This window comes from Chaetodon trifascialis, chromosome 23 (assembly GCF_039877785.1).
Source record: "Chaetodon trifascialis isolate fChaTrf1 chromosome 23, fChaTrf1.hap1, whole genome shotgun sequence".
Taxonomy (NCBI): Eukaryota; Metazoa; Chordata; class Actinopteri; order Chaetodontiformes; family Chaetodontidae; genus Chaetodon; species Chaetodon trifascialis.
Window position 1 is genome coordinate 8,626,467 of NC_092078.1, and position 25,016 is coordinate 8,651,482.

Here is a 25,016-nt window from a genome sequence, read left to right on the forward strand (position 1 = left end):
AGAGAGAGAGAGAGAGAGAGAGAGAGAGAGAGAGACTATAGTGCATATATTTATTTGTAACCATATAACAAATAAGACTTCAGATATTCAATAAAGACAAGACACGCAGATAGCTTTTCATCACATTTTATCATGTATGGTCATGAGTGGAGAGAAAGAGCCAGTAATGCAGCTGTATACAGAGTTCATATCTTTTTTTTTTAAAAAAAAGGAGACAAACTTAAAAAAAAAGAGAAAATTGCACTCAGCTTTACAATACCTTCAGAAATTAAGCCATCTAAAATTAACAATAACAACAACAATAATCATAGTAGCAGTCAACATAATAGTCTTATCACCGAAAGCAGAGGATGATTGTTAAGTCTGAATTCTATTATACTCCTTGCTAAGGTCAGGTTCATTCACGGACTTCAGTACCTGGTGATTTTTAAAAATCACCTAGCCACTTTAGCATCTTCTAGGAAAAGAACTGCTGCAAAACAGTTATCCTTTACTCTGCCAGAGACAGAAAATAACCTGCCGTCGACGGGTAGATACGACGAACTTCCCTTCACCTTAACTCTTACACTCTTTATCCTCCTGAAAGCCGACAAAAGCAGAAAACTATCTTCATTGTCAAGAAGAGGTGACCTGAACTTACATACTATGCCTTTCTTCCTTTAACTCTGGGGTAACTGTAATTACGGCCTAGCTCTAACATTATTTTGTTATTCAGTGTTTTCAGTAAAGTATGTTCAATCATGACACTAGAAAAATAACTGGCCACGAGACCACTTAATCAAAATCGCTACTGAAGAGAAAAGTGGAGGCAAATACAATTCAGACTGCAGAATAATAAAGACATAAATGGATGGGAGAGGGGTAATGTATGGGGGGTGAAAGTGCATTTGACATATTTACTCTTGGAACTCTAGGCTGCTGAGCTGGATTTAATATTTAGATGAATGAATGGTGGAGGTCTCAGAAAGATGGGTAGTGGTTGGAGGGGGTTGGTAGTGGGATCAGATTTCCCTTTGGCTGCTCCCATACACACTCTCATCACTGTAGGCAATGTAGAGGAAAAAGTCCTCTTCATGATGCTCCTGAGAAAGAAAGAAAAAAGGATGTTAATATGGCATTAACATGTATAGAGCGGCTCATTTTAGTGTAACGCTGATAAAGACGGTCTGAGAGCAGGTCAGCGAAGTAGAAAATGAGTACCTGGTACAACAGTCCCATGGTAGCTGAGGTGGGTGGAATGACGTTGTTTACAAAGAAGAAGAGAGCGTCCTCAGCTCGCAAATGGATTCTTTTCCGAATGAGGAAGTAAAACTGGCCCACTGATAAAAGAGAGTATACATGAATGACACAATTTTAGATGCTGCTGTAAGATATTAGGTGTCTTTTGATACTGCCCAGGAATTTAGCAAATAATACAAAGTTTACCTGTCAGGTCGGAGGGGACAAGGTATTTCTTCTTGTCCAGATCTCCTATTCTGGCTTTGGGGGCTTTCTCCACAATTACCTGAAAAAAAAAAAGAAAACAAGAATTATCGCAGATGTTCTAATTAATTAATTAAATCTACGTTTTCCAGTGAACAAAGGCTGCATGTATCGAGAGGTGCTTAATAGAGGGTTTCACCTTTCTCAGAAAAGGGATGTGAAAATGCACTAACTTGTCAGTCAAGCAACGACTGAAATACATTTAAGACAAAGGATTTGTTTCATTTGTGTGTATTCTTATTTTGAAAAACTACCTCAGAATTTTGTAGTCAGTTCATTAAAAAAAAGAAACCAGTATATCTATATATTTACAATTCAGACCTAGGATTTAGTACAGAGGACTGGAGGGAGCACAAAAATGAAACTACTTTTTAAGTTTCTTCCTTTCAGTCTAAAAATAGAATTACAAATACAATCTGCCCACACACCCAATGTAGAGCTTAAACAATGGACAAAAAATTACCCTCTGACAATTTTGTTACTACTAATTGTATTTTATTTTTAACAAAATAATAATAATAATAAAATGTAGTGGTTCATCTTTGGGTTTGGACTACTGATCAGACAAACAACTGAAAATGTCATCTTGGGGGTCTGATTCATTAAGAAATTACTGTCAGACTTCTCTGTAATGTTAATAACTAGATAGTGGCAGCAGTACATTAAGTTTATCACAATGTATGTCTGAGAAGAGCTGTAACATGAAAGGCAGTGAAACTAGATTGCTATCCTAAAGACAAATCAAGCTCATCATGTTTAACACAAAGCCTGGATTAGATCAGTTTACTGACCATTTTGATCCAATCAGTCTTATCGGGTCTTGTTTGAGGGGCAAAAGGCCAAACGCTGTGAAAAATACAATTTATCGAAGAGCCAGAACGACGTAAACAAGTCTCCTATGTGTCGACACAACGAAACTATTTTAAGGTGCGCTGCTATTAGCGTTTCAACATACAGCCTAAAACTACACCCAGCCTCCCGTTCGCACCATAATCTGTCTGTCACTGATATGACCACCACGGTGGTTAATAACCAGAGAGGCGTTATATTATTTTCTAGTAAATGATCTGTCTTCTTGAATAAGCAATATTTTTTTAAATAAACACACACCCGGAAGGATTACACGAAGATGTCGCTAGCTGGCCTGTACAATGCGGCCGGAATCCTTTATCGTTAACCTCTAACGTTAGCTTTGTTAGCTAGCTGGTGAGCTGTTTACGAACGTGGCAGTCAGCTACGGAGAACATTCAGGATATTTAAGTGGAGCTACAACTGAACCACATAATCATAGCTAGGTTAAAGGTGCGTACACCAAGTGTCACTAACAATTGGCTAAACAGCACCAGCATTACAACTGGTTGAGCTTGGCGTCCGCAATCCATGTTAGCTAGCCGTCAAAATCGCTAGCAACACAGATCGAGCTACCAAGCTAACGTTAGATACTTACTGGTACCCTGTCCGGATACTTCTTTCTTATTTTCTCGCCCTCGGACCGCCTTTTCTCAAAAGGGTGCTCCTCTTTGTACTGAAACTTCATCGTTAAAAGAGATGACAGACAACAAGTCGGTCACTCCGGGGTTGTACGATAGCGGTTTGCTCACGGAACGGGCTCAAGTCGCTGACACACACGACAAAAACAAACGATGCTAACTAGCTTTTAGCTCGCCACAGCTGTTTTCCTAGTGCGACTGCGGCGGAGTGATACAATAACAATATGACGTAGCGGGGAGTCTTGTTCGCTGGGACAATTTACGCTGTCCCAGATCACGTTAACTTTAATCGCAAAGCGCAAATCAGTTGTTATTCAAGTAAAACACCTTAATTTAAAAGACTCATTTGATGTAGTTTGAAATCCAGGATGCAATTTTCTGTGGAACTATTTTATTTTGAACAACCGCTGCGCCTGAAGACGTAAAGCAGGGTCGTGAAGTGGCAGCTGTCCTTGTCATATGACCGAGGCCCAGCGGTTAGCAGCCAGAGTGAAGAAACTCCAAAATGTGCCTTATTAAACTGTAATTAAGACTGTTTGGGTTAGCTCTGCGCTAAATATGGGCCCAAATGCGCCCAGCAGATCCTCAGCAAAATAGGGAATATTGTAAGTTGCTGTGTATTCACTCATTCACCGAGCGCAGTGCTCAATAATGACTGATTTGGCTTGACGTTTCGCAATTTCCACTGTTGCCCCAACATTGGATAATAAGAAGTGGTCAGTGAGATCATTACTAGCCTTGCTGAAATGTCACTGAGCAAGAATCCCATGCATCATCAGCAGCACTGTTCCTCATCTGAACCTGACATCCCAAAGGGTCATACCCCACTATTAACACAGACTGCAGCACCGAAAAACCAGTTTGGGTAGGATGGAATTTCCATGGTAGAAATTCCCAGTCTTAGCAATACAATGCACGCCATTTAATGAGCTCCAGGATAAATGTCCCCCTATAACTCATACAGCTAATCAAAGGAGGTTAATTTTGCAGCAGCTCTCCAACTGTTTTTATACTGTTTAATGGTGTGTGATGATGGTGAATACTGGTTTCAGGAATCACTACCGGCTGACGAAATACATTTCTTAATTTTACCTCTAAAACACTTGTCTATTCAGAGATTAGAAAAAAAAAACATGCAGCTGAAAATAAAATGTATATTTTATCTGACGTGGAATAGGCCTATAGGACATTTACTGACTAAATCAAGTGTCAGTCAGTTTGCCGTTCATGTGTTTATTTCCTGAAACGCTCGTGGGGAAAGTTGCTAACCTGTCTGTTGCTCAAGTGATCCACAGCTCAGTGAGTCACTGTACTTGTTCATGTGACACCTAAACTCCCCTCTGTGCTTCATAGTCTCACAGTGGTTTGTTCTGTGCAAAGTGTTAATCAGGGTACGATTAAAAAGTCCTTCATTCCTGTGCACACGCCTCTTTAACCACAGAGACAGTCCTGAGAGTGAAACAACCCTTTCTCTTCAAACCTTAGAGCTGATCACTTTTAAGTTAAACTCTTCATTTTTCTTTAAACATTAATCTGGTAAATTTGTGCCCTTTTGAAAGCTTTAAGCATACGTTCATGCTCACCTCATCTCTTCCATGTAAAGGACTTTGAAGGGATTGCAGGTTTCACTTTGCTTAATCGCAGGATGAAATGTGCTGAGTCACTTGTGGACTTGGGTCTTACTATGAGGCTTATTTTGGATCTTATGACAGCACTGCACCATAAATGGCAGATGTCATTTCTTGATGATGGAGTATTATAGACACATTTCCTTTGCTCCCTCCTCAGCGCACTGAGGCCTCGGTAGGCTAACTATGTCCTCCTTGGACTGAGTCATTTTTGCCAAATTTTTCCCCCACAAATTCAAGGTACCGCCTTCTCCCTCCAATGCAACCCATGATATGATCCTCAGCAAGCAATAAGCTGAGTCGTCTTGCAGCAGAGCAAGACGACTCAGCGGCTGCAGCTCAGCCCTGCTTCATCGGAGGCTGGTCAACAGACAAAAAACTTGACTCTTCATCAGTCCCAACTGCCCTTTCTCCTGACTCCAGCTCCTTCCTCCAGTGCTGCAAACCTGGACTGATATCTTGGTGACAGGCGGGACATTGTTCCTTAAATTCACACTTTACAAGCCTCGATCAGTGTTGCAACACTTGTTTTCACGCTACTCTGAAACCGCTTCCATCGCTTCACCTGTGTCACTATGGATAAAAGCATTTGTTGAACAAAAAGTTGTGAGATTCACACCAGGCAATATGCTTAGACTAATGAGTGTGCGCTGCAAGGAAGGTGCAGGAAGAGAAAAAACAAGAGAAACAATCTTCCCTGGAAGTCCCCAGTCCCAGGAAGTGTTAACAAACACAACAGAGGTGAAACTTGAAAGTCTACAGGAGCAAAATCACTCTAAACAATGAGAGATACACGTTTGCTGTTTAAAGCTTTCGGTTTTACTTTCAAACCATCAGGAGGAGGCAGAGGTGTTGGGAAACAACTATATTGTATACTCTGTTCCCGCCACAGTACGACCGTCTACCTCTGCACAAGACTAAACTGAACACTAACATTTAAACACTGACCAACATCTGAGTTCAGAAACTTACCTGTGTGCTCTGACTGAGTGGGCTGAGAAGTCCACAACAAAAATTCAGCTTAAAAAAAAACAGTGATGGCCACTTTGCAGACTGATAAAATCAGCACTGGTGAAAGAAAAGCTAGAAGTACAAAGTTGCCTGAATAAATCAAATTGCTAAATTTGCACAGGTGTCTTTAAAAAGTGCCATTTGTCACAGCAGGTACACACACTCAGTAGCCGGGTCATTAGGCACACCTAGCTAACACTCAGACAGTTATGCAATGAATCCTCCCATTCAGATCCTTGTGATTCAGCTGTTTGGTGGCTGTATTTCGTGGTGCTCTATTGCATTATATACACATGGTGATGCTTCTATTACTTACATAAACATCAGCCTCCAAAATGATCATGCAGTTGAGTCAACACCTCTCATTATAAACTATAAATTTACTGTGAGGCTGTTGTATTAAGGGTGCATTAGCTTTAGCTTGGTGTACCAGCTGAGTGTAAATCAACACACAGACAAACGTGACAAGCTCTCAAGTGCCACATACAACACAGTCCAGCTCTCAAATGAGTGCAAATGTCATCAGCTGCCTTCATTTGTAGGCAGAGAGTATCCATGTAGATACCTTCAGTCACAAAAATCTTTAATTTCCAGTTTGATGCTGAAAAGTATTTTTGGAAAACACCTGACCCACACACACCTACATTTTGTGTCTTCTGAACAAGGCAGAATAAGAAGCAGACCAGTGCAGTTTCCTGTCTCACCACATGATGGCAGCAGATTATTAGCAAAAAAAAAAAAATAAATAAAAAAATCCATTTGAGCTTTTTATCACGCCAGCAAAAGCGATCAGTTGACAAGCTGCAAAATGTTAAGTCAAGACGACTGAATGGACTGCATTAAAAGAAAACAAGCTGGATAATAACTGGTCGATACTGACAAGTGTTTTATTAGTAACACAGACCTGGAGACAGAGCCAATAAGAAGCCGCTGTGAGCCTTGACAAGACTGACATTGTTCGGAAGGCATTTAAAGACGGAGGGTCAAATAGTTGAACCCATACAGGAAGCGGAGCGGGTAAAAACTGAAAAGGGAAAGCCGCAAATTTGAATCAAATACAAAACCAACCGCAACAAAAACAGAAGGGGAAAAAAATAAGTGCAATTCCTATTAGATGAAATCAGGATGGCATCAAATGGCAAAGGGGGAGAGTGAAATGTCATGTATGCAGAAGTCATATTATCATATATTATAATAGAGAAACAATCAGATATGGAAAGGCGGCACGGCAGTCCACGTATCGTTACAAGCCATTCTTTTTCTTTTTTTTCTCACAACTTCTCAGTCGTCTTTATCACCGAGTCCCGTGAGGAGCTTTGGGGAAAGAGTGATGGTTATGGCCGGAGAAAAAAAAAAAGAAGAAGAAATATCAGGCTGCTCGGCTATTTGTCCAGAAAAACGCCTGTGGATGGTATGTTGCAAGCAAAGGTCCATCAGTTACACCATTTAAGTGGATCCGTTGTTGTTCGGGGGGGAAAAAAAAACGTACCTCTGGAAATAATGAATCACTGTTGGGGTATGAGGTTGATCTAAAAATGGGCTTTTTTTCTATTTTCCCCATCTCAGTTGCTCCGACAGGTTAAGACAGTAAACTGATGAGTCATCTGCGTAAGTGCAATGTCTGGTGATGATGGAGAAGAAGAAGAAATAATAATGTAGAATTGTCTTTGCTGCTTTGCTGATCCTCCTCTTTCCCCCCTTCCCAACTGTCCAAAAAGTTTAAAAAGGGACTAACGAACTCAGCAAGCATACTCCGACTCACGTGTACAAGCTCATCTTCATACGCACACAGTCAGTATCAGGAGCGATAAGGCAGAGAGGCTCCGTTTGTTTTGGAAAAAAAAAAGAAAGAAAGAATCGAGGAAAAAAAAAACAAAAAAACAAAAAAAACAAAAACAAGGTGGCTCCCCCTCCCTCCTCAGTACTTTCTGGGCTCTGGTGCTCCCGTACTGTTCATCCCATGTTAGGCGCTCACCCCAACCCTCATCTCCTCAGGACGCACCTGAGAGGCTCAGAGAGGGCTGGTGGGTCGTCTGTGTAGGAGGGGAGGGCGGGATGGAAGCCGGCAGAGAGGAAGAGGCTGGTCAACAAGCCCCACCCCCTCTCGATTCAGCCAATCACCAGAGCCGGTGCTGGTGGAGGTTTCGACTGAGGACGGAGCGGACATCAGCAGTGAACCTGTGGAGAGAGAGATGAGCTACTTCACACTGTGTGCTTTGACGATCTGCCGTTAAAGGAATAGTTCAACAAGAAATGCACATATTTGCTTTCTTTGAGAAGACTGATGTCAATATTATTTCTCTGCTCTATGGCTTCCTTGACAAACAGTTCATCTGTCTGGATGCACAGGCGTGGCACCATCTCAGACTACAGTGCGGGTTGCCAGGCAGGGTCACTAAGACAGGTTACGACTCAGGCAAAATGAAACCAAACCAGGCAACCAGTCTGCTGTGCACTTTATAAACAGGACTATTATAATATTAGAAACGACTTTTGTCAACAGCTTTATTAAAATGTTGTCTTATCTATAATAATATCAGTGAGCTGTTATCAGCAGCCCATGTTAACTGAAGCCAAAACTTTGATAAGGGCTACATAAGTAAAATCATGTTATCAGTCATTAAGCTGCATCTCCTACATTACCGCACTCACATTTGAATACAGACAGTACACACAAGAGCTCAAATGTTTGCATTGTCTATTTGCTTTCATGCTGACTTTATTATGCCTTTTACCTTAGTGCATCCAGCATAGGCAGCAAGTTAAGAAGTGCTGTGTCACTAGGGTCGCTGAACCAGGACTTGATGGGTATTGCATTGTCTGGAGGGCAGAAAACAGGCCAGACATTCACATCAGAGAAACGGACATGGTTGTGATTTTTCCGCTACTCTGTTAAAGAGGCCGCTGAGTGTTGGAGGAGCGGCAGACGTAATGTACTGTTGAAGCATTTACAATACGAGCCTTGTAGCGAGAATAAGGCGCTCAGTTATTTTTTCTCTTCCTGCCTCATCACAAGGTATCATTTGATTTGGTACGTTAAAAAAAAAATGAACGGAACACAAACAAGCAGCTGAATATAAATCTTAATCTTTTACCAATCTGAGTATGTTTAAGCTCTACTCCAAATGAACAAAAGACCCCCACAATATTTTAATGGGTCTTCTCGTTGCTTATGTGCAGCATGAGCAATACTGTTTGTGAGATTAAGAAGGAAAAACTGGACTGTTTAATTTTACATTACTGGGGATTGAGAGGGTCAGTCCACATGAGTCAGTGGTTCCCAAACATTTTGCATCATGGCACCTTTTGGAAGTACAATAACATTTCTTTATCGTTCATGAGTTGATCAGAACCGAGCTTCACGCACCAAAGAAAAACCCACATTTCTGGTGGGACTTTTAAACATTATGAAAGTTCAGATTTTTGTTGTCTTTTTTTGGAATGAGGGCAAAAACCAGAATATTTTGTGCATTTAACCTCGTTGACAGCATTGCAAGAAAAACAGAGGTGGAACTAATAATAGTACTGAAGCTTTACTTTTACCAGTACGGCACTCAGCAGCTGATTAGTTACTCATGTGTTGACACTGTGACAAAGCTTGTTCTCTAAAAAACATTTCTCTCCTGGTCACATGCGACCATCCTGTCGAGGCATTGCACCACGTGACACTTGGGAACCACTGACGTTTGTGCAGTTATTTGTATACTGTAATACTGCATTTCAGATATTTCAGATGTATCTCTCCAGTATTTTCTTTGGACACGAGTGTAAAACATAAAAGGGACAGACAGAGAAAGAGCATGACTGATGCACAGGAGGTGCACCCCATGAGCGTTGAGTCTTACCTGGATGGCTACGATAAGCACCAGGCGAATTGTCCAGGATGACAATACTGGACAGGTCATCGTGTACTACAGACAGGTCTTTAATATAACTACCTAGATCCAATGTACAATGCTGGCAAAAGAAATAAAAACACAGAAGTTACTGACAGCAGCAAAAAGGAGAGAGAATGAAGAGACAGTCTTAGTTTTAAAGGGATAGTTCAGGTGCTTCTGCAACAGTAAATGGAGGTTGGCATGCACCCACTTTAGAGAAATATATACTGACACAGAAGCAAAGCAATGTACTCCTGTAGATGGATCAAAAACCCAAACTATCCCAGCAGTACCTGTCTGTAGTATCTGCGTTTCAGGATGTTCCTGTTGTTGTCCAGCTTGTCTGCGACCGCTGAGCCGTAGATCTCCATACTGGCTGTGAAAACCACTAGTTCATACCACTGGCTCACCTGTGTAAACACACACATACACACAAAGTACAGAGGTCCCAATGGAATAAGTGCACACGTTACAGTAAGTCACGAAGCATCATTATACAGAGCAAAGATGGATTTGTGACATCAGGTAGTGTGAGAGCGCAGTAGAACGAGGACAGGCAGGATAAAAGGTGACCTGAGCAATGATGTTTCAGGTTCAGTGCGCTCTACTGTTCCCTTCCGTGTTAATCTGGGATTCAAACACATAAGCGGCGGTGCTGATCACAGACTGACACTCACCACTTCTAAAAAGAAGTCAACGTGTGGCCTTTTATGGACGAAGAATCTGACTGGGTGCTTGTCAATGACGACCTGCATAGAGAGAGAAACATAAGAAGCCCGTTCATGTAAACAGACTGTGTTTAGGCTTGAATACACACATATGTGTTCAAACATGTGCATATGTGTCCGAATGCTCATACTTTGAGGATGAAGTCTGGCGGCGTGCCAGGTCTCACTGTGGGTCTGAGGACCCCGTCATGGTGAGAGTGGATCAGTGTCTCGTCCAGGTCCAGAACCAGAATCTTCCTCTTTACTGCATCTGGAGTTTATGATAAAATACAGACAGTCGTGACTCTTAATTCAGTACATTTACGTGAAACCAGGAACCAGATTAGGTGGTTACTGTAAAATTTACATAACTTCTTACCCTGATTTTAAAAACCTGGTTTCTGTTTTACATGAAGATATCAGGTTATTACAAGAAGCATACTGTAATCCAGCCACTTAAATGCATGTAAACACACACTCGTTGAAACCCATTAGATACGTCTGTGCCATCTTGGACTCACCAAAGCGCTCATATTGCTAGTAGTTAAATTGAACACATTAAACTAAAGGAGCTACCTGGTATAAAATGTGAAAGAATATTAAGTAGGCTTGCTGAAAAGATTCTTGTATTACCACACAAATAAGTTGCTGGTTCATGATCAGGAAAAAGCTTGACTAAGTGGATATTATGGTCTTAGGTAATGCTGGTACATTCCAGATAGTGACACCATAATACTCTTAACATCGAGTATAACAGGCAGCATTCAAGAGAAGGCCGCCCTTCAACGCAGCTTTTTTGGCCGCCAGGACTTGGAGTAGATGTGGATGTCACTTCCTAATAAAGATGTTTCTGCTGACCCTATTCTGTTTAGCAAGAGAGAACAATGTGAGATTTTGAAGATCACGGTTGAAACAGCTGCTTTAATTCTGTCAGCGAAAACAGCGGCTAAATGAACGTAAAGGAATCGCTCATTCACTGGAGACTCGAACCAGGACTTCCAGCTGACGTGAGTGAGAGGCGAGGTGGAGATGAAATGCAATCCTTCCTTCTCTGAGTCAAGAGTTTGCGTTTGAATGAGCTCTCTACGGGCAGAAAGGAAGCTCATTCAGAGCGCACACACCAGTCCAACGGTAGTGTTAAGTGCTGCCTGTAACAGTTAGCATTTCCTCTCCACTTCCACACCACAAACACATCTTGTCATTATTAGAGTCAGGGCAGGAAACCATGTCACCGTGTTGGGTAGATTCTGCCTGCTGTCATAATTCACTTTTTTACTCAGAATGCTTTTTTTGGGACAGTAGTCGGCTTAGAGTCTATAACCAAATGAGGCAGTCTTTTAATTTTAGCATTATGGTTATAGGTCTTGAGAAACACTGTGGTCTGGATGCTGTGACTGCCTCTTTCGTAGTAAAGGCTTGGTCTAATGTCAAAACTATTTACATTGTGCAGTATTGGAAATATTTGACACCACACATTTTACATTAGCTTACTAATGCCACATTTCCACTAGCGCGGCTTGACTCGACTCGACTCTACTCTACCCGGTTGTTTTGTGTTTCCATTAGGGATAGTACCTGGTACCCGATACTATTTTTAGTACCTGCTCTGGCGAGGTTCCAATCGAGTAGAAGCAATACTATATGTGTAACGTCAACAGCCTGTTGGCCACTGATTGGCCGGAGAGTGTCGTGTCTGCGACGTCCAACACCGGAAAAACAATCCCGCCCCCTACATTGTAACGCCGGGCAACAGCAACCGCTGACTTTATTCTCACTCGAGGGAAATGGCTGCTTGTAAAATATTACCGTGGTCCGTTGACGAGGTCGGCTCTGTTTGCGTCGTGTACAAATTGACGTCATGGCAGTTTTGCGCAGCCGTGGTATGACGACCCCGCCTACGTTGAGGAGGTACTATGAAGTACTCAATTGTAATGGAAACTCAACCAAACCAAGTAGAGTAGAGTAGAACCGAGTCGAGTAGAGCTGGAACTGTGTAATGGAAATGCGCCATAAATGTCAAGAACAACATTGCTGTGGTTTTGGAGGTGTCTGCCTTTGCTTTGCTGACAGGTAAACTACTGTCACACTGCACATGTGTGCTGATGTTTGAATGAAAGTCAGGTGTACCATCAGCAAAATTAATCGTATGCTTACTACTTGTTTGGCTTTCAATCGTAATTATGCAAGGCTGTAAGTAACCTTCAGCCAAATTCCTTACATGCAAAACCATTCTTTGCCAGTCACACAACTGAGAAAGGGAACACGGGCCAACTGTGGTTTGCATCGAGCCATCTGATCCCCGCTAAAAAACATATACAGCGATGACCCACAAATGCTGAAAGCATGATTGAGTGTCCTCATATTATTAGAGTTCTGTAAGGTTGTCTGTCCAGAAATCCTGATGATCATGTTCATTTAGTCTGAGGTGAGGAAGGCCCTGAGAAAGCGGTGAAGCTGTGTGTCTGTGCACGAGAGTGTGTGTTGTGTTGCTGATAAGTTTTCTTTTCTGCACAATCACTTCTTCCTTGACAGACTGGTTTAACCTCTACTTCAATTTCAACATTACAAGTATGCTGTGTTAGTGTCTCCACTATCTCGTATCACATCAAAACAAATGTGTCCAACAATGTCTACAATTCCTGACAGTCTTCGGTAAGGGCCCAGAAAACTGAACTGAGCAGCTGATTGGTGAAAACAATCATGTACTCACTGAGTCTGTTTCTGGAGACAGGTGACAGAGGCAAAGTGTCGTATCGCACCGTCTGATACTGGATTATCTGCAAATGAACAAGGCAAACGCAACAGTCAGACAGGCCTTAAGCTATCAGGACAAACCATACACATACTGAGCAATAATGAATTACGCATAGCTTTCAAATGTGTGAGTGATAATCTGTGAGAGAAGGGGGAACTACTTTCCTTCATCTGCATTTCCAAGGAAATGTCATTTTGTGTGATTTCACACAGAAGGCCATTATTCGTGTTTTTGGTATAGTTTAGGGCACAAAGAGTCTTCACATCATTTTATTTGCTGCAACCCAAAATACAATTTGAAAAAAAGCATCACAGTTAAAACATAACGGAGGTACGGATGATTTTTATCAGATGTAACACCAATATATCCGTGAAGATCTGAAACACTTTGAAGTCCTGAAATCCCCAAACTTAGATTTAAGCCTTCAGATCACATATTATCAGGAAATGGTCTCTCTTTTGCTGCTTTACTTCAAAGTTTCGGAAAGAGAACAGCGCAGGACGCCATACTGAAATGCATTCAGCTGTGTCCACCCAATGACTCCTCTCAAACTTCCTTGCTCTGCTCTGGTCAGAGTGACTACAGAGAGGATCCTTTCCAGTGTCGCTCTTGCCCAGGGGCTCTGCACTTTTCTTCACAGGGCTATTTTTATCCCCCCCAGCTGTCGGTGGGTGTCAGCGGCGCATGGGGCACACACAGAAAGGCAGACTTGCAGGGTGACTTTGACTGAGCCTGGGCTGCTCGGTACCTAAGCCTTGGACAGGGCCTCCCTCTGTGTCCCCTCCCACTGCTCCCTGGCAGAGTCTGCTTGGGGGAAGCCTACTTGTGCCAGCAGCTGCTGGGCACCACGGGGGACCTCACCCTCGACTCAGCTCTCTGCACCTCCAAGATAGTCCATCTGGACCCCAGGCCTGCAAGCTCAGACTGAGTCCTTTGGCTCCAGACGACGGCTACATCTAACATTTCAATTAATTTTGCTCTCTTAACCCGACAGCCAAAAAACTCTTCCATTTATAATGATAAGCAACCAGTGATCTGTGCAGCTGTAACCTGGTGGACTTGGTAGATTTCCTAAATTACTTCAAATAAACTATAAACTTGGGCTGCTATCGAATATTGTTTTAATTACTGACCAATTTGTGGATTATTTTCTTGATTTACTGATTAATGATTTGGTTCCAGAACCCTAACTGACATATTAAAAAAGCTTGTTTTGGTCGACCAACAGTACAAAACCCAAAGATATTAAGGTTACTATCACATAAGACTCAAAAAAGCAGCAAACAATTCGGGGCATTTTGCTTAAAAAATTACATTAATGACGAGCTGATTATCAAAACTGTTGCAGATTCATTTTGTGTGTCTTTCATTTTTGCTTGATTAGCTAATTGTTTCAGCACTAAGTACACGCTCGCGCAGGAGATGATGAGCAAAACCACTTGGCAACACTGTTGTCGGCAAGACTAACAAACATCCCTCTCATCATCTGTTGACACATAGTGGCGCGCACTGGATTATGACCTGGTATTAATATTCATAATCCAGTAAAGCTTTTATTGATCCAATTTTTTTAATCGGGTCACTTTAGCATTGTGGTCTTCATGAAGGGAAATACCTTGAGCCCTACCTTATTCACAGACAACACGAATTACCACAGGGATTATAGATTTATAAAAGGGCTCATCATAGTTATGACAAACTGGGGCACTCAAAATTTAGATTAATACTCGTGATTTAAAGCTACAGAGTGGGTTAGGTCTTAACATCCTCACCGGATCACCTGTCATATTTATGTGGTCGCCACCTATAGGATCTCCTACTGTAAGGTACATTTCTGGCTACACAGACGGCCGCTGGATCATGACATTGTTCCAGTGCTTCGCATAAAGTAAACAACTGAGCTTAACTGTGAGTGAAAATGAGAGAAACAGAGGGAGGGAAAGAGAACAGTGCGCTCTCTGTGCTGACATAATCCCTCTCACTTCAGCCACAACATGGACTGGACTACTCACTCTCAGGGCCTGTTGACTGCCAGCAAGTGTTACTGCCACACAATAAACTGCAGACAAACCACAAACAGCAAGACAATTACAACACACGGGCACTCCTCCAAGCTTTGTTGGCTTGATACGGAGCTAGAGTCGAAGTCCACTCGTATTACATCACATATGCACGTCTATTAACAACTTGACAACACCTGTGTGTGTGTCTAAGTTACAAGCAGGTGGCTTCTGTCACGTTAAACGCCATGTTTATTGTGGAGGCATTTGCAAGCAATTGAAGGTGACCTGCGGGCTTGTGCTGGCTGCTCCTCGAATTTAGCGTTGGGATGTGGGAGGTTTCCTCTTCGCACTGTGGCTGAATGAGCCATTCATTCACACTATCTCACCACACAAAAACGAACACCTAGATACATTATTTAAGAGCTCAAACAGTCACTCCATTAATCCATTAATCAACCATCCAAAAGTTAATCTGCAGCAATACTGTTAATCCATTTACTGTTGCAGCCATTAATCAAAGAAAAAATACCAAACATTATGTGGTTTTAGCTTCATAAATGTGAGGCTGTGCTGGTTTTGTTTTACTGATTATCATTCTTAATATCCTATGGTTTCAGGCTGTCAGTCAAACTAAACAAACTATTTTCATACCTACACCTGGGCTCTGGGAAAAAGTCTGCTTTTCTCATTTTCTCATTCATTTACCTCCTGTGTGGCACTTTGCGTACTTCTTCTGTTGCAAATGTGTTTATGCTATTTACTATAGTCTTAAAAAATGAAAATTTAGATACCCCGAGCTATCTTTATGCTGGATGATATAGCAATAAATTGACACTGCTGTTACTGAGCCTAAGTAGGAGGCTGAGGCTACTCAGCCAGAGGGATTCACTCACACATCATTTTCAGATTGTTTGGTTTAACCGTCATGATGGAAGCGCATAATAAGACAGGGCCGTGCAGCACAGGTGAGAAACACAGGTAATCTCGCCCTCTGAGAGCCAACTGAGCATCCCTACAGGTGGACGTGATCTGAAAAATAATGTTTAAGCACATGGGAACCATGGCAACACAAAGATTTTGCTCACTTATCACAGAAACACAACACCATCAAATGCCAAATATTTTCAAACTCCATCTCACCGTTCGTAGGTGCTTCCTGAGGATGTACATGATGAAGCCCCATATTCTCGACGTTACGCCGAGAAAAGTGCGGATGCCGAGTAAACACTGCCGGGTCTTCAGCATGTTGATGAGCACGCAAAGACCCCACAGCAACTCAACTTCAATTCTCAGCTGATAGCACGCTTTTGCCCGAAGTTGTTGGGACAATTACTGAAGGAACTTGCTTGCTAGTGAGAGTCAAAATCCGTCTTTAGCCACAGCCGCCAAACTAGCAATTCAAATTAACAAGAGGCCAAGCAAACGTGTGAGTACCTCGCTCTGCACACTTGTGGCACGACTAACATTTAATAGAGTGCATTTTCATTGTAACTATGAAAGAAAAACGTGGACGTGGTCAAAAGAAAAGCTGCTGAACGACGACTGCTGTGTTGTATGGACCTTAGCACGCAGCTCGTTGACAAGCTAGCTCAGGAGCTAGCTGTGTACCAACTAACGTTAGCTTGCAGCCACCAAGCTACCGCTAGCTCGACAGGGTGACCACCTTGAACCTAGGACAAAAATACCCCAAAAAAGCTGTGGGGCCGCTTGATACCAAGGACCGCTTCAACTCGACTTCACTCTGTGCAGAGTCCGAAGGGAGACAGCTTTACAAAAGTTCCCCAAAAGTCTAACCGGCTCGGTTAAAATCAGTTTGTAGTCCAGTGGAAATCCGGAATGAAACTGCGAGCCGCCATCGCCGCCTTGCCGTCACTTCCGCGAGGAATCCTGTGGTTGCGCGCAGCACGTCCACGTGGAAAGAAAATAAACAGACGTGGACGAGCAAGAGTGCGATCCTGATCAAAGACTGTTAAAATGAAGGAGTTTTCTAATCAGTCGTAGTTCGTTCTGAATATTTTCTGCTACTTTCTTTCTGGGTGGAGTGCGGCTGTATGTACAGGAAAGGCTTTGCTCTTATTTTGACAGCGGCCTGGTTGGTGTCGACAAAATTCATTATGGCACTTAGTCAAAGTTGTAAAACAATACGATATGAACATGTGACTGTTCGTGGGTGAATTCTTTTTAGAAGCACTTTATATAATATTTAGAAATGACAGCTTTTACAGCTGTCACTAGACTTGGGCTAAATGAATTACTTCAAATTACAATCAACCCCCTCTGACAATGCCATGCATACAGCACTAATGATATGAAGAAGATACTTATAATGAAATGGTTTCAAATGGAAATGGTTTCACTGGAAGTCAAGAAATCCAAATTCATCAACATACAGTAAAATGATTATGTAAAACCTAGAAATCATAAATCTAGAATCTATAAATTGGCATGTAATCATATAAATTAATATCATTGCCATTACTTCCAATTATGGTACAGAGAGGTCTGTATTTACTTCATAGTGATTACAATGTTTGGCTGTACTTTAATCATCTTGTCACCCCCTTGCATCTTTTGTCTTTAACTCAAAAGGGTCACTTGGATGATAGTGTTCAAGCAACTCAGTCCAATAGCAAGTATATATGACTGTGATGAAAGCATAAATTTATTCAATAATAATAAAAAACTGAAGAAAGAATTAAGGTGAAAAATAACATTAGACTCTAGACATTAAACTCTTAGATAAAAATCATTTAATAAAGACGATACAGACTTTTTTACGGCAATATTGTGCATTTTTTTTTATATCTTCAAAGCTCCATGAGATGGTGGTAAGGCTTAAAATTGTCACTACTGAAAAGGACTCAAATGTCTCAAATGGCAAAGAGGACATGAAACATGGATCTTCTGTGCCTTCGGTGGGTTTTATATCCTAACCCTACACGTCGAGATCATCATCAGGGTCCTCCTGGTCATAGTCGTCGTTGGCATCAGGCTCATACAGAATTCGTCCTGATCCTGGGCCTGAGTGGAGCAGAGCTGTTTTCCTATGAGCATAAAAAGGGGACAGTGTCTTAGAGTGTTTTTAGGTTTCTGTAAATAAAAAAAGAAAAGAAATAAAACATGGAATGGAAAAAAAATGCTTGACAAACATGACAATTGTCATGTGTCTCACTTCTCTTTGCTGAAGACAAAGGGAAGTGCCAGTTTCTCCTTGGCCTGGCGCTCTGTGTCAGAGAGTCGAAGGTTGAAAGTCAAGTTAGCTGTTGGGTCCGCCTATTGAAGCACAAAAATTACACTTTCAGTCCTGCAATATCTGATCCCTATCTTTATGGCTTTATGTGGTGTGAATGTATTATATGTACATGTATTATAATGCACCTCCTGTTCCTCAGGGTCAGTCTGTTTGGGTCCAAGTTGACTGGGCCTGCTCTGTACTATAACAGAAAGATCCTCTTTCAGGCTAAAAATCTCCTCCTGAGGACAAAAAAAAGTTATCAATACTTTTTCACAGTGTGTGAGCACAAAGCAGTCATGACAAAGGAAACACTGCTTACATCTTGCATAACTTTCCCTGATTTTGAGCGCTTTGATATCTTTGCCACTGCTTCGTCTCCCTTCATCCCAGGTGCTACGGTGATTACAGAAGTAGCCAAATGGCATATGCTTCCCACAGTGCCCTTCTGATGCATGTCTGCGTGGAGCAGGCTGATAATAGCTCTCACAGCTCCCCCTAATGAAAAGACAGAAAAAGACTTTTAAACAGTGGAATTACTGCATGGCTTAAAAGTTACACTCTAAAATAAGTCAGCCAAGATAATTTGTTTGACAATAAGATGGTGCAGCTTTTTTAAAATATTTTATTGTACTCGATTTCTCTCAAAAGGCTGTGAAAGATGGAAGCTTTACAATGACTCTTACAGCCTGGGTGTCACACCTTCATTCATTCAGTAACTCTACAAAAAATACAGACATTAAGAAGACAATTTATCACCTTTTCTAAGTTGCTGAAGAGTCTTGCACACAGCAGGAGGACTGAGATGTCTCAAAATCCATGACAGAGAGTCGATCACTAGGGTAGCTGGTTTGAGGTGTGATGTCTGCTTGACCAGATGTGTCAGTTCCTCCACATGGAACTGGTGAACTGTGAACGCTGGGTTATCAGTCCAGCCAAGCGGGTCTGTATAGGCACTGTGAAAGTGTAGGCTGAAGAGACAAAAACAGATGATCAGTGGTCAGTTTGAACCTTACATTTTGCTTGATAAATGAGATGTACTGTAAACCAGCATCAAAGTATGTGGTTATTAACTTAACTAACTGTTGATGGGCTAACTGTTTCCACAGTAATCTTAGTTACCTCTGAATGTTTGATCCTTTCAATCCATCTTTCAACTCTTCTTCACTGACCTCAAAACCCAGGACATGAACAGCCTCCTCCCTACATGCAGAACAAAGGCAGGTTTTAGTGTGATTGTTTTTTAGCACATACTTAGAAACATTAATTAATGATAGTACATGACCAAGCAGTCACCACAATTTCTTTAAATACCTGTTCAACGCAGCATTGATGAAACTCTTCAGGAGGTGTCGCCCAGAAAAACTAGCAGTATCTGTCAATACAAGTATAAATTCCGTGACATTACCGGGTGCTATTGCATCGCTTCACGCAGATAACTGCTCGTTTTCAATTTAGACTTAAAATCTAAAACATTTAAAGCATGTACCTTGTATTATTAGAAAGCCTCCACCATCAGTGCCTTGCAGTAATTCAGTCAACATGGTACTCAGTAAACTGTAGGAGGTCCAGGTAGCTTCAGCAGGTTAGCATGCTTCTGACTTACAACCTATTTAAACGTGAGTACCATAATAAAAACTCGGACAACTCAGTAAATCAACGACAGAAGAACGACATCCCTCGAAGTTCAGAATGGCGAGCACCTACAGTCGCTTCAACTTAACTTTCATAGAAAATAAAGCTTTCTCTGCCCAATTCATGTGCTGTATTTTCGCTAAGTAGCATGTTTGGACTGTACGCACTCAAAAACGGCATATCCCACAGTTCAACCTGACGTCAACCATAGGTGGGAAATGTAGTTCAGCAGCATTTACGAACTGTGCTTGTAGCGGGAGGAATGACTCCACAATAAACTACATTACCCAGTACACCGCGGAGGAAGCACTGCGCTGGCAGCCTCAAGAGGTTTCTGCCGCGCACGGAGAAGACCGTGCGGAATAAAGTCAAAACTCCAGTCGTTTTTTGTGCGTACAGCGAAGAAACGAAAAAAACTCAATCGGAGAAGTTCCCATTATGGACCTACAGCCAGTAGTACTCGCGTTGATCTGAGGAGTTTTTACAGTGCTGACACAATTCAATACCGAGGGTTATATAAATGCAGTGACGAAGAAAAAGAAGCTATAAGAACAGGACGTTAAGCGACAGAGGAATTAGTATTTTGTCGGGCTAATAACGTTAGTGTGGCGACAGTTCACAGGCGGATTGCTTCAAATGCGTTAACGTTAGCTGTTGTAACGGGTCCCCAGCGAGGAAATATTGCAACTTTGACCCACAGTGGAGTGTTTTTTTTTAAGGACGAGTCTCTTCGGTCTTCCGCGCCCTTGGCTTGCTGCTGCTAAAGTTGCCCGGTAAGGTGCAGCCACGCCGGGGGAAGGGACAGCGCGACGGCCGCTACTCCGGCTAGCTCGCCTGCTGCTTCTGTTTCTTGGATCGAGGCCTTGTTGGTGAGGCGACAATGCTCGACATAATGTCTGAGCACCAAGGTATGTTTCACTACCATCAGTGTTGAAAAATAACAGTAAAAAAATAACAGTTCCCATGTGATGTTAATCTGTTCACTGTTGAAATCTGTCTGATGTGCTTTGCGGACATTAAGATGGCTAACCTACCGTAAGTTCTGTGTAACGCTAATGTTACGTTTGGTTGCGTATGATGTATTAACAACAGGACTTGGTATCGATCAGCTTATGTCTGTCGTCAAAATGCCACGAAAGCTGTGTTAAAGTGAATATAATAAGTTTTGTTGCGATTGGTGTAGCTAATCTATTAGTAATGCATTTATTGGGCAGTTATGTTAGCTTGCTATTTAACGCGCCGTTCTAGCTTAACGTTAATAGCCAATAGCTGAGGTAGCCTACATTACCCTACCACCTTACTGAAACACCCTTTGTGTTGTCATTTGTAAATTAATTTAGCTCACCTGTCTGCCCCGAAAAACACAATTTTTAACATGAGCTCAAACTTCGATGCTGACAACACGGACGATTAGCGTTAAACGTCGCATCTTGCTAACACCAAGCTAGTTTGGCTAATGAGCCTCTCCCACTTCCATTTCAAGAAAGTTAGCGTGATTAGCTAGCTGCCCGAGTGTCTGGTTGTTTCAAGTTAACGTCAGTAATAATTAAGCATAGCCGTTAACAATGTCCAATTCAGTTGCAGTTTGTTAATATGTCGGCCATTAAGGAGTTCACACAAGTCGAAACCTTGTTTGCCGATATCGCTGCAAACTCCATAACGTGTTGTTAGCTTCTCCTCTAAATGTCAGCTAGCGTTAGCTGGTAGCAACCAGACAATACAATATGGCAAGTTTAAAGCTTGGCAGCAACAAACTGCGCTTTGTTAGCTGCACTTTTACGGAATCGGTTATTTAGTTAAAGTCGATTTAAAATCGAGAAACTATTATTCGTGGCTGATACCGAAACATGCAGACTTCGTGTAAAGTTCAGATAGTGACCAAGTGACACCGGTTGCGCTTGTTGGCACTCAACTCGCGTTGACGTACGATGAGCGACTTGCTTGTTTTTGGTTTAAACGGTTAAACTCTGACGGTTAATTTAATGTTCCTGAGGAAACACGGCTCTTAATTGAGCTCCGCATACTAATAAGTAATATCCCCGATGAAGCTGTTGAGCCGTGTTAGCAAGCTAATGCTAGTGTTTGTCCACATGTGTGTCATCACACCCAGGCAACAGTGGTTTAAGTGATTCTGTGTAGACGCTGTTTGCGTGAACACGATTAGCGAATGGTTGACTTTTTTACTTTGACATAATTGATCTTATTTTTTCTCCTCCGCCAGATTCACTGTTGACGTGCAAAACGGAACCTCTGGTGAGTACTCTGTAATGTTACTCTGAATACTCTTGTGTAGTTCACTGAGTAGCTGTCTTTTGTTGGAGCCTGTTAGGTTTAGCTTCATTTTCTTACACAAAGGCTGTGCTTTCTGTAGCCCCCAGAGAGGAAAAAGAGGACTGTAGAGGACTTCAACAAGTTCTGCAGCTTTGTCCTGGCATATGCTGGCTACATCCCCAGTCCAAAAGAGGTAAGCAGCCATGAATGTCACTGTGGATATTAGAAATGACTGTCATTGCCCTGTCTTGCTCACGCTGTGAAGGATCACCAACATTTTTCTTTCTTGTCATCTTGTAGGAAAGTTCATGGTCCCCAACATCATCCAGCTCTGCACACAGTTCAGGGTTGTCAGCAGATGGAGGTGGTGGAGGCAGCAGCTCTACGGGCAATGCTTGGGCAGACGGTAGCTCCGACATCCACACCATCCATACATTTGTCCGCAAAGCTCGAGCAAACAAGGGCAAAAATATTCGCCGCATGCACTCTGATAGCACTCTGCTGGACAAGATGCGCCTGAAAGACTCCTTGTACGAGAGCCAGGCCAGCACTAAGGCAGAGCGCAAGAAGGACAAAAAACTGAAAAAGTTGTCACTGGGTTCTGCCGTGATGGCGGCAGATAGTGGCAGTAGCGAAGGCGAGAAAAGAGCCCGCATCAAACGCAGCAAAAACTCAAAACAGCCGAAAGCCAAGAAGCTCAAAAGTTCAGTCACTCAAAGTGAGACAGACTCTGAGGCACGGCATACACACACAGAGGTACGAGCCATCAGAGACGACCTGACGGTGCATGGAGGCTCCACCCCGAGCATACAGGGCCTGGGGAAGATGCAGCCGGATGAATCCCTCAGGGAAGCAGAGATGAGCTCCAGTGAGGGGGAGACCTGGATCGCTGATGAAGACATTATGGTGGAGTCAGGTATAAGTTTATGCTTATAACTTCAATTTATTAAGATGATCATCTCTGCACCTAATAAGGAAATTTTTAGTACTAAACCCTGTCTCATAGTTTTTTGGTTGTGCTCTTAATATTTACCGATCGACAACTTTTTAGCCGCTGTAACATCCTATAACTCTGTTCTCTTCATCAACGCAGGCGATGATTCATGGGACTTGATCACCTGTTACTGTGGGAAGCCATTCGCAGGACGGCCGATGATCGAGTGCAACCAGTGCGGCATATGGGTGCATTTGTCGTGTGCAAAGATCAAGAAGTCCAACGTTCCCGACATTTTTTACTGCCACAAGTGCAGGGACGTGCGGCGGTCGGGACACAAAAAAGACACCTAGAGTTGAAGAGGCTGGGAGGGACGCGGGGCGCCCGCCCTGTGTTTGCTGTCCTCTGACACTTGTTTTCTTTGATGCCTACAGCCAAAACAGCCTAAATTATCAACTGGATGGCAACTGTATTGTCACTTTGTAGGATTTCTTTTGACAATCACAACCATTTATATTTATCCCTCACTTTTTTTTCTTACTTTTTTTTTTTTAACCACCCCTTTGGCTACTGTGAAGAACTGGACAGAAGGCAACAGTGACGGCGGAGCATCATTTATTTGTTTCTAATTGATTCCTTTATTAATTGGCCTTCTTTTTTGTTGTGTACTGTGCGGGTGATGTGCACGTAAATTTTGACTCTTAGTCTCGTCTTAACTGAAGTTGCATTTTGACTGGTAAGTTATTTCTTGAGGATGTCGACAAATCACTGACAGTTTCCTTTTAATGTCTCAAGAAGTTTCAGTTAATTTCCTCTCAACTTTAAATCGAAGCCAGTTTTACACGTGGACAAAAATTCTAGATTAAGCGATGAAAAATGTCACTCCTGTTATTTGTTTAGAAGCATGTGATAAGGTGGGCAGCTCATTTTATTTTTGATCGTATTTTGGCGATTGTTTTTTTTGTTTTTTTTTAAGTTTTGGTTGTCGGTGATCGTCACTGAACTTTAAAATGTAGAGATCTCACTCCTCTAGAATAAGTGATCTTTGAATTCATACAATCTGTTAACATTTACTATTTTGCATCTGAAGTTGCATCTAAATTGCTACATTTCAAATTGCACACAGACAATGCTTTCGGCAGTGCACTTTTTAAATATAAACCCAGATACTGTTTCTACTGCATTATATGTATGGTATTTGGAAAATGATTAGCTACGGCTGATTAAACCTGTACTTAGCATGTAGCTGTGTACATTCATGATCGAGCGCTTAATGTTTCTCCCTGTCTGGCTTGTTAATCGTTGATAGCCATTTACATGAACAACATTTACATTGAAAGCTATTTCATTTTGATGTTTTTGTTTCATGTGTGCTTTTTTTTTTTCATTTTTTTGTTTTGTTTTTACATGTTAAAAACTCATCTGAGGGATTGATGTTGCTGTAAGACAAATGGTTTGGCCGTGCTTTACAATATCGAAGTGGCTCTGAGGCTTGTTCATGAATGGTTGTAAAATATTTGTTTTTCTGTTCCATGTAATTGTTTATTTCTTAGCTTTCTGAGAAGCGGGATTAGAGATACGCGCCCCGCATCAGAGAATGGACATGAGATTGTCTCACATGGAGAACAAAAGTTGTAGTGTACAGAAAATAAGTTGATGCCACGTAGGTTGTGGCATTTGTTTATGTTGTTTGGTTTTACCATGAGCGTTTTCTTTTGTTGGTGGGAGTGTCTCGGTAAGTCTCCAGTAGCAGTTGCACTCTCTCTACAACTTCAATTTTGTGTACATATCCTGTTCTTTGACAACTGTACATATGTGAAAGTGAAGAGAGAAAATACCCAAGCAAAATCTATATTTTCTGCAGTCTGATATTGTTTTCTTTAATTGTAGCTTGAAAAATAAAAGTCTTTGGGAACATGAAGGTAAGGTGGTGTTTTTAATCATTTGTATAGAAACATATTAAAAAGACATTTGAAACAGTTGTTGGCAC

General features: G+C 41.9%; 4 protein-coding genes across 4 annotated transcripts; 1 reads left to right on the top strand and 3 right to left on the bottom strand.

The window, feature by feature from the left end:
• Positions 1 to 110: 110 nt before the first annotated feature.
• On the bottom strand, positions 111 to 3,168 carry gabarapb (GABA(A) receptor-associated protein b). The gene is made up of 4 exons (XM_070993438.1): positions 2,930 to 3,168; positions 1,426 to 1,504; positions 1,201 to 1,319; positions 111 to 1,082 (listed from the first exon to the last, which is right to left on the bottom strand). Exons 1-4 carry the CDS (start codon positions 3,017 to 3,019, stop codon positions 1,002 to 1,004), a joined length of 369 nt encoding a protein of 122 aa, XP_070849539.1. The 5' UTR covers positions 3,020 to 3,168; the 3' UTR covers positions 111 to 1,001.
• Positions 3,169 to 6,480: 3,312 nt separating this feature from the next.
• On the bottom strand, positions 6,481 to 16,845 carry LOC139351689 (CTD nuclear envelope phosphatase 1A). The gene is made up of 8 exons (XM_070993694.1): positions 16,095 to 16,845; positions 12,907 to 12,973; positions 10,349 to 10,467; positions 10,167 to 10,238; positions 9,783 to 9,899; positions 9,457 to 9,568; positions 8,347 to 8,431; positions 6,481 to 7,789 (listed from the first exon to the last, which is right to left on the bottom strand). The coding sequence occupies exons 1-8, from the start codon at positions 16,197 to 16,199 to the stop codon at positions 7,729 to 7,731; spliced, it is 738 nt and encodes a 245-aa protein (XP_070849795.1). The 5' UTR covers positions 16,200 to 16,845; the 3' UTR covers positions 6,481 to 7,728.
• A 749-nt stretch (positions 16,846 to 17,594) lies between these two features.
• Positions 17,595 to 20,198, bottom strand: elp5 (elongator acetyltransferase complex subunit 5). Its single transcript, XM_070993465.1, has 8 exons — positions 19,676 to 20,198; positions 19,501 to 19,561; positions 19,309 to 19,389; positions 18,946 to 19,157; positions 18,509 to 18,684; positions 18,333 to 18,428; positions 18,127 to 18,227; positions 17,595 to 17,998 (listed from the first exon to the last, which is right to left on the bottom strand). The coding sequence occupies exons 1-8, from the start codon at positions 19,728 to 19,730 to the stop codon at positions 17,890 to 17,892; spliced, it is 891 nt and encodes a 296-aa protein (XP_070849566.1). The 5' UTR covers positions 19,731 to 20,198; the 3' UTR covers positions 17,595 to 17,889.
• A 391-nt stretch (positions 20,199 to 20,589) lies between these two features.
• On the top strand, positions 20,590 to 25,016 carry phf23b (PHD finger protein 23b). Its single transcript, XM_070993464.1, has 5 exons — positions 20,590 to 20,729; positions 22,043 to 22,074; positions 22,193 to 22,285; positions 22,393 to 23,008; positions 23,186 to 25,016. The coding sequence occupies exons 1-5, from the start codon at positions 20,702 to 20,704 to the stop codon at positions 23,377 to 23,379; spliced, it is 963 nt and encodes a 320-aa protein (XP_070849565.1). The 5' UTR covers positions 20,590 to 20,701; the 3' UTR covers positions 23,380 to 25,016.

Bases quoted from the DNA above. Each gene is read 5' to 3' on its own strand.
- gabarapb (XM_070993438.1), bottom strand. From the start codon at position 3,019: ATGAAGTTTCAGTACAAAGAGGAGCACCCTTTTGAGAAAAGGCGGTCC. The intron at 1,320-1,425 runs GTAAACTTTGTA...CTCTTTTATCAG, and splicing joins TGTCCCCTCCGACCTGACAG to TGGGCCAGTTTTACTTCCTC. The intron at 1,083-1,200 runs GTACTCATTTTC...TTTCTTTCTCAG, and splicing joins CCATGGGACTGTTGTACCAG to GAGCATCATGAAGAGGACTT.
- LOC139351689 (XM_070993694.1), bottom strand. From the start codon at position 16,199: ATGCTGAAGACCCGGCAGTGTTTACTCGGCATCCGCACTTTTCTCGGC. The intron at 9,900-10,166 runs GTGAGTGTCAGT...GTGTTTACACAG, and splicing joins TTGACTTCTTTTTAGAAGTG to GTGAGCCAGTGGTATGAACT. The intron at 9,569-9,782 runs GTACTGCTGGGA...TTCTTTTGCCAG, and splicing joins AACGCAGATACTACAGACAG to CATTGTACATTGGATCTAGG.
- elp5 (XM_070993465.1), bottom strand. From the start codon at position 19,730: ATGTTGACTGAATTACTGCAAGGCACTGATGGTGGAGGCTTTCTAATA. The intron at 19,158-19,308 runs GTAACTAAGATT...TTGTCTCTTCAG, and splicing joins AAAGGATCAAACATTCAGAG to CCTACACTTTCACAGTGCCT. The intron at 18,429-18,508 runs GTAAGCAGTGTT...TTTTGTCCTCAG, and splicing joins CAGGGAAAGTTATGCAAGAT to GAGGAGATTTTTAGCCTGAA.
- phf23b (XM_070993464.1), top strand. From the start codon at position 20,702: ATGCTCGACATAATGTCTGAGCACCAAG. The intron at 20,730-22,042 runs GTATGTTTCACT...CTCCTCCGCCAG, and splicing joins CATAATGTCTGAGCACCAAG to ATTCACTGTTGACGTGCAAA. The intron at 22,286-22,392 runs GTAAGCAGCCAT...GTCATCTTGTAG, and splicing joins ACATCCCCAGTCCAAAAGAG to GAAAGTTCATGGTCCCCAAC.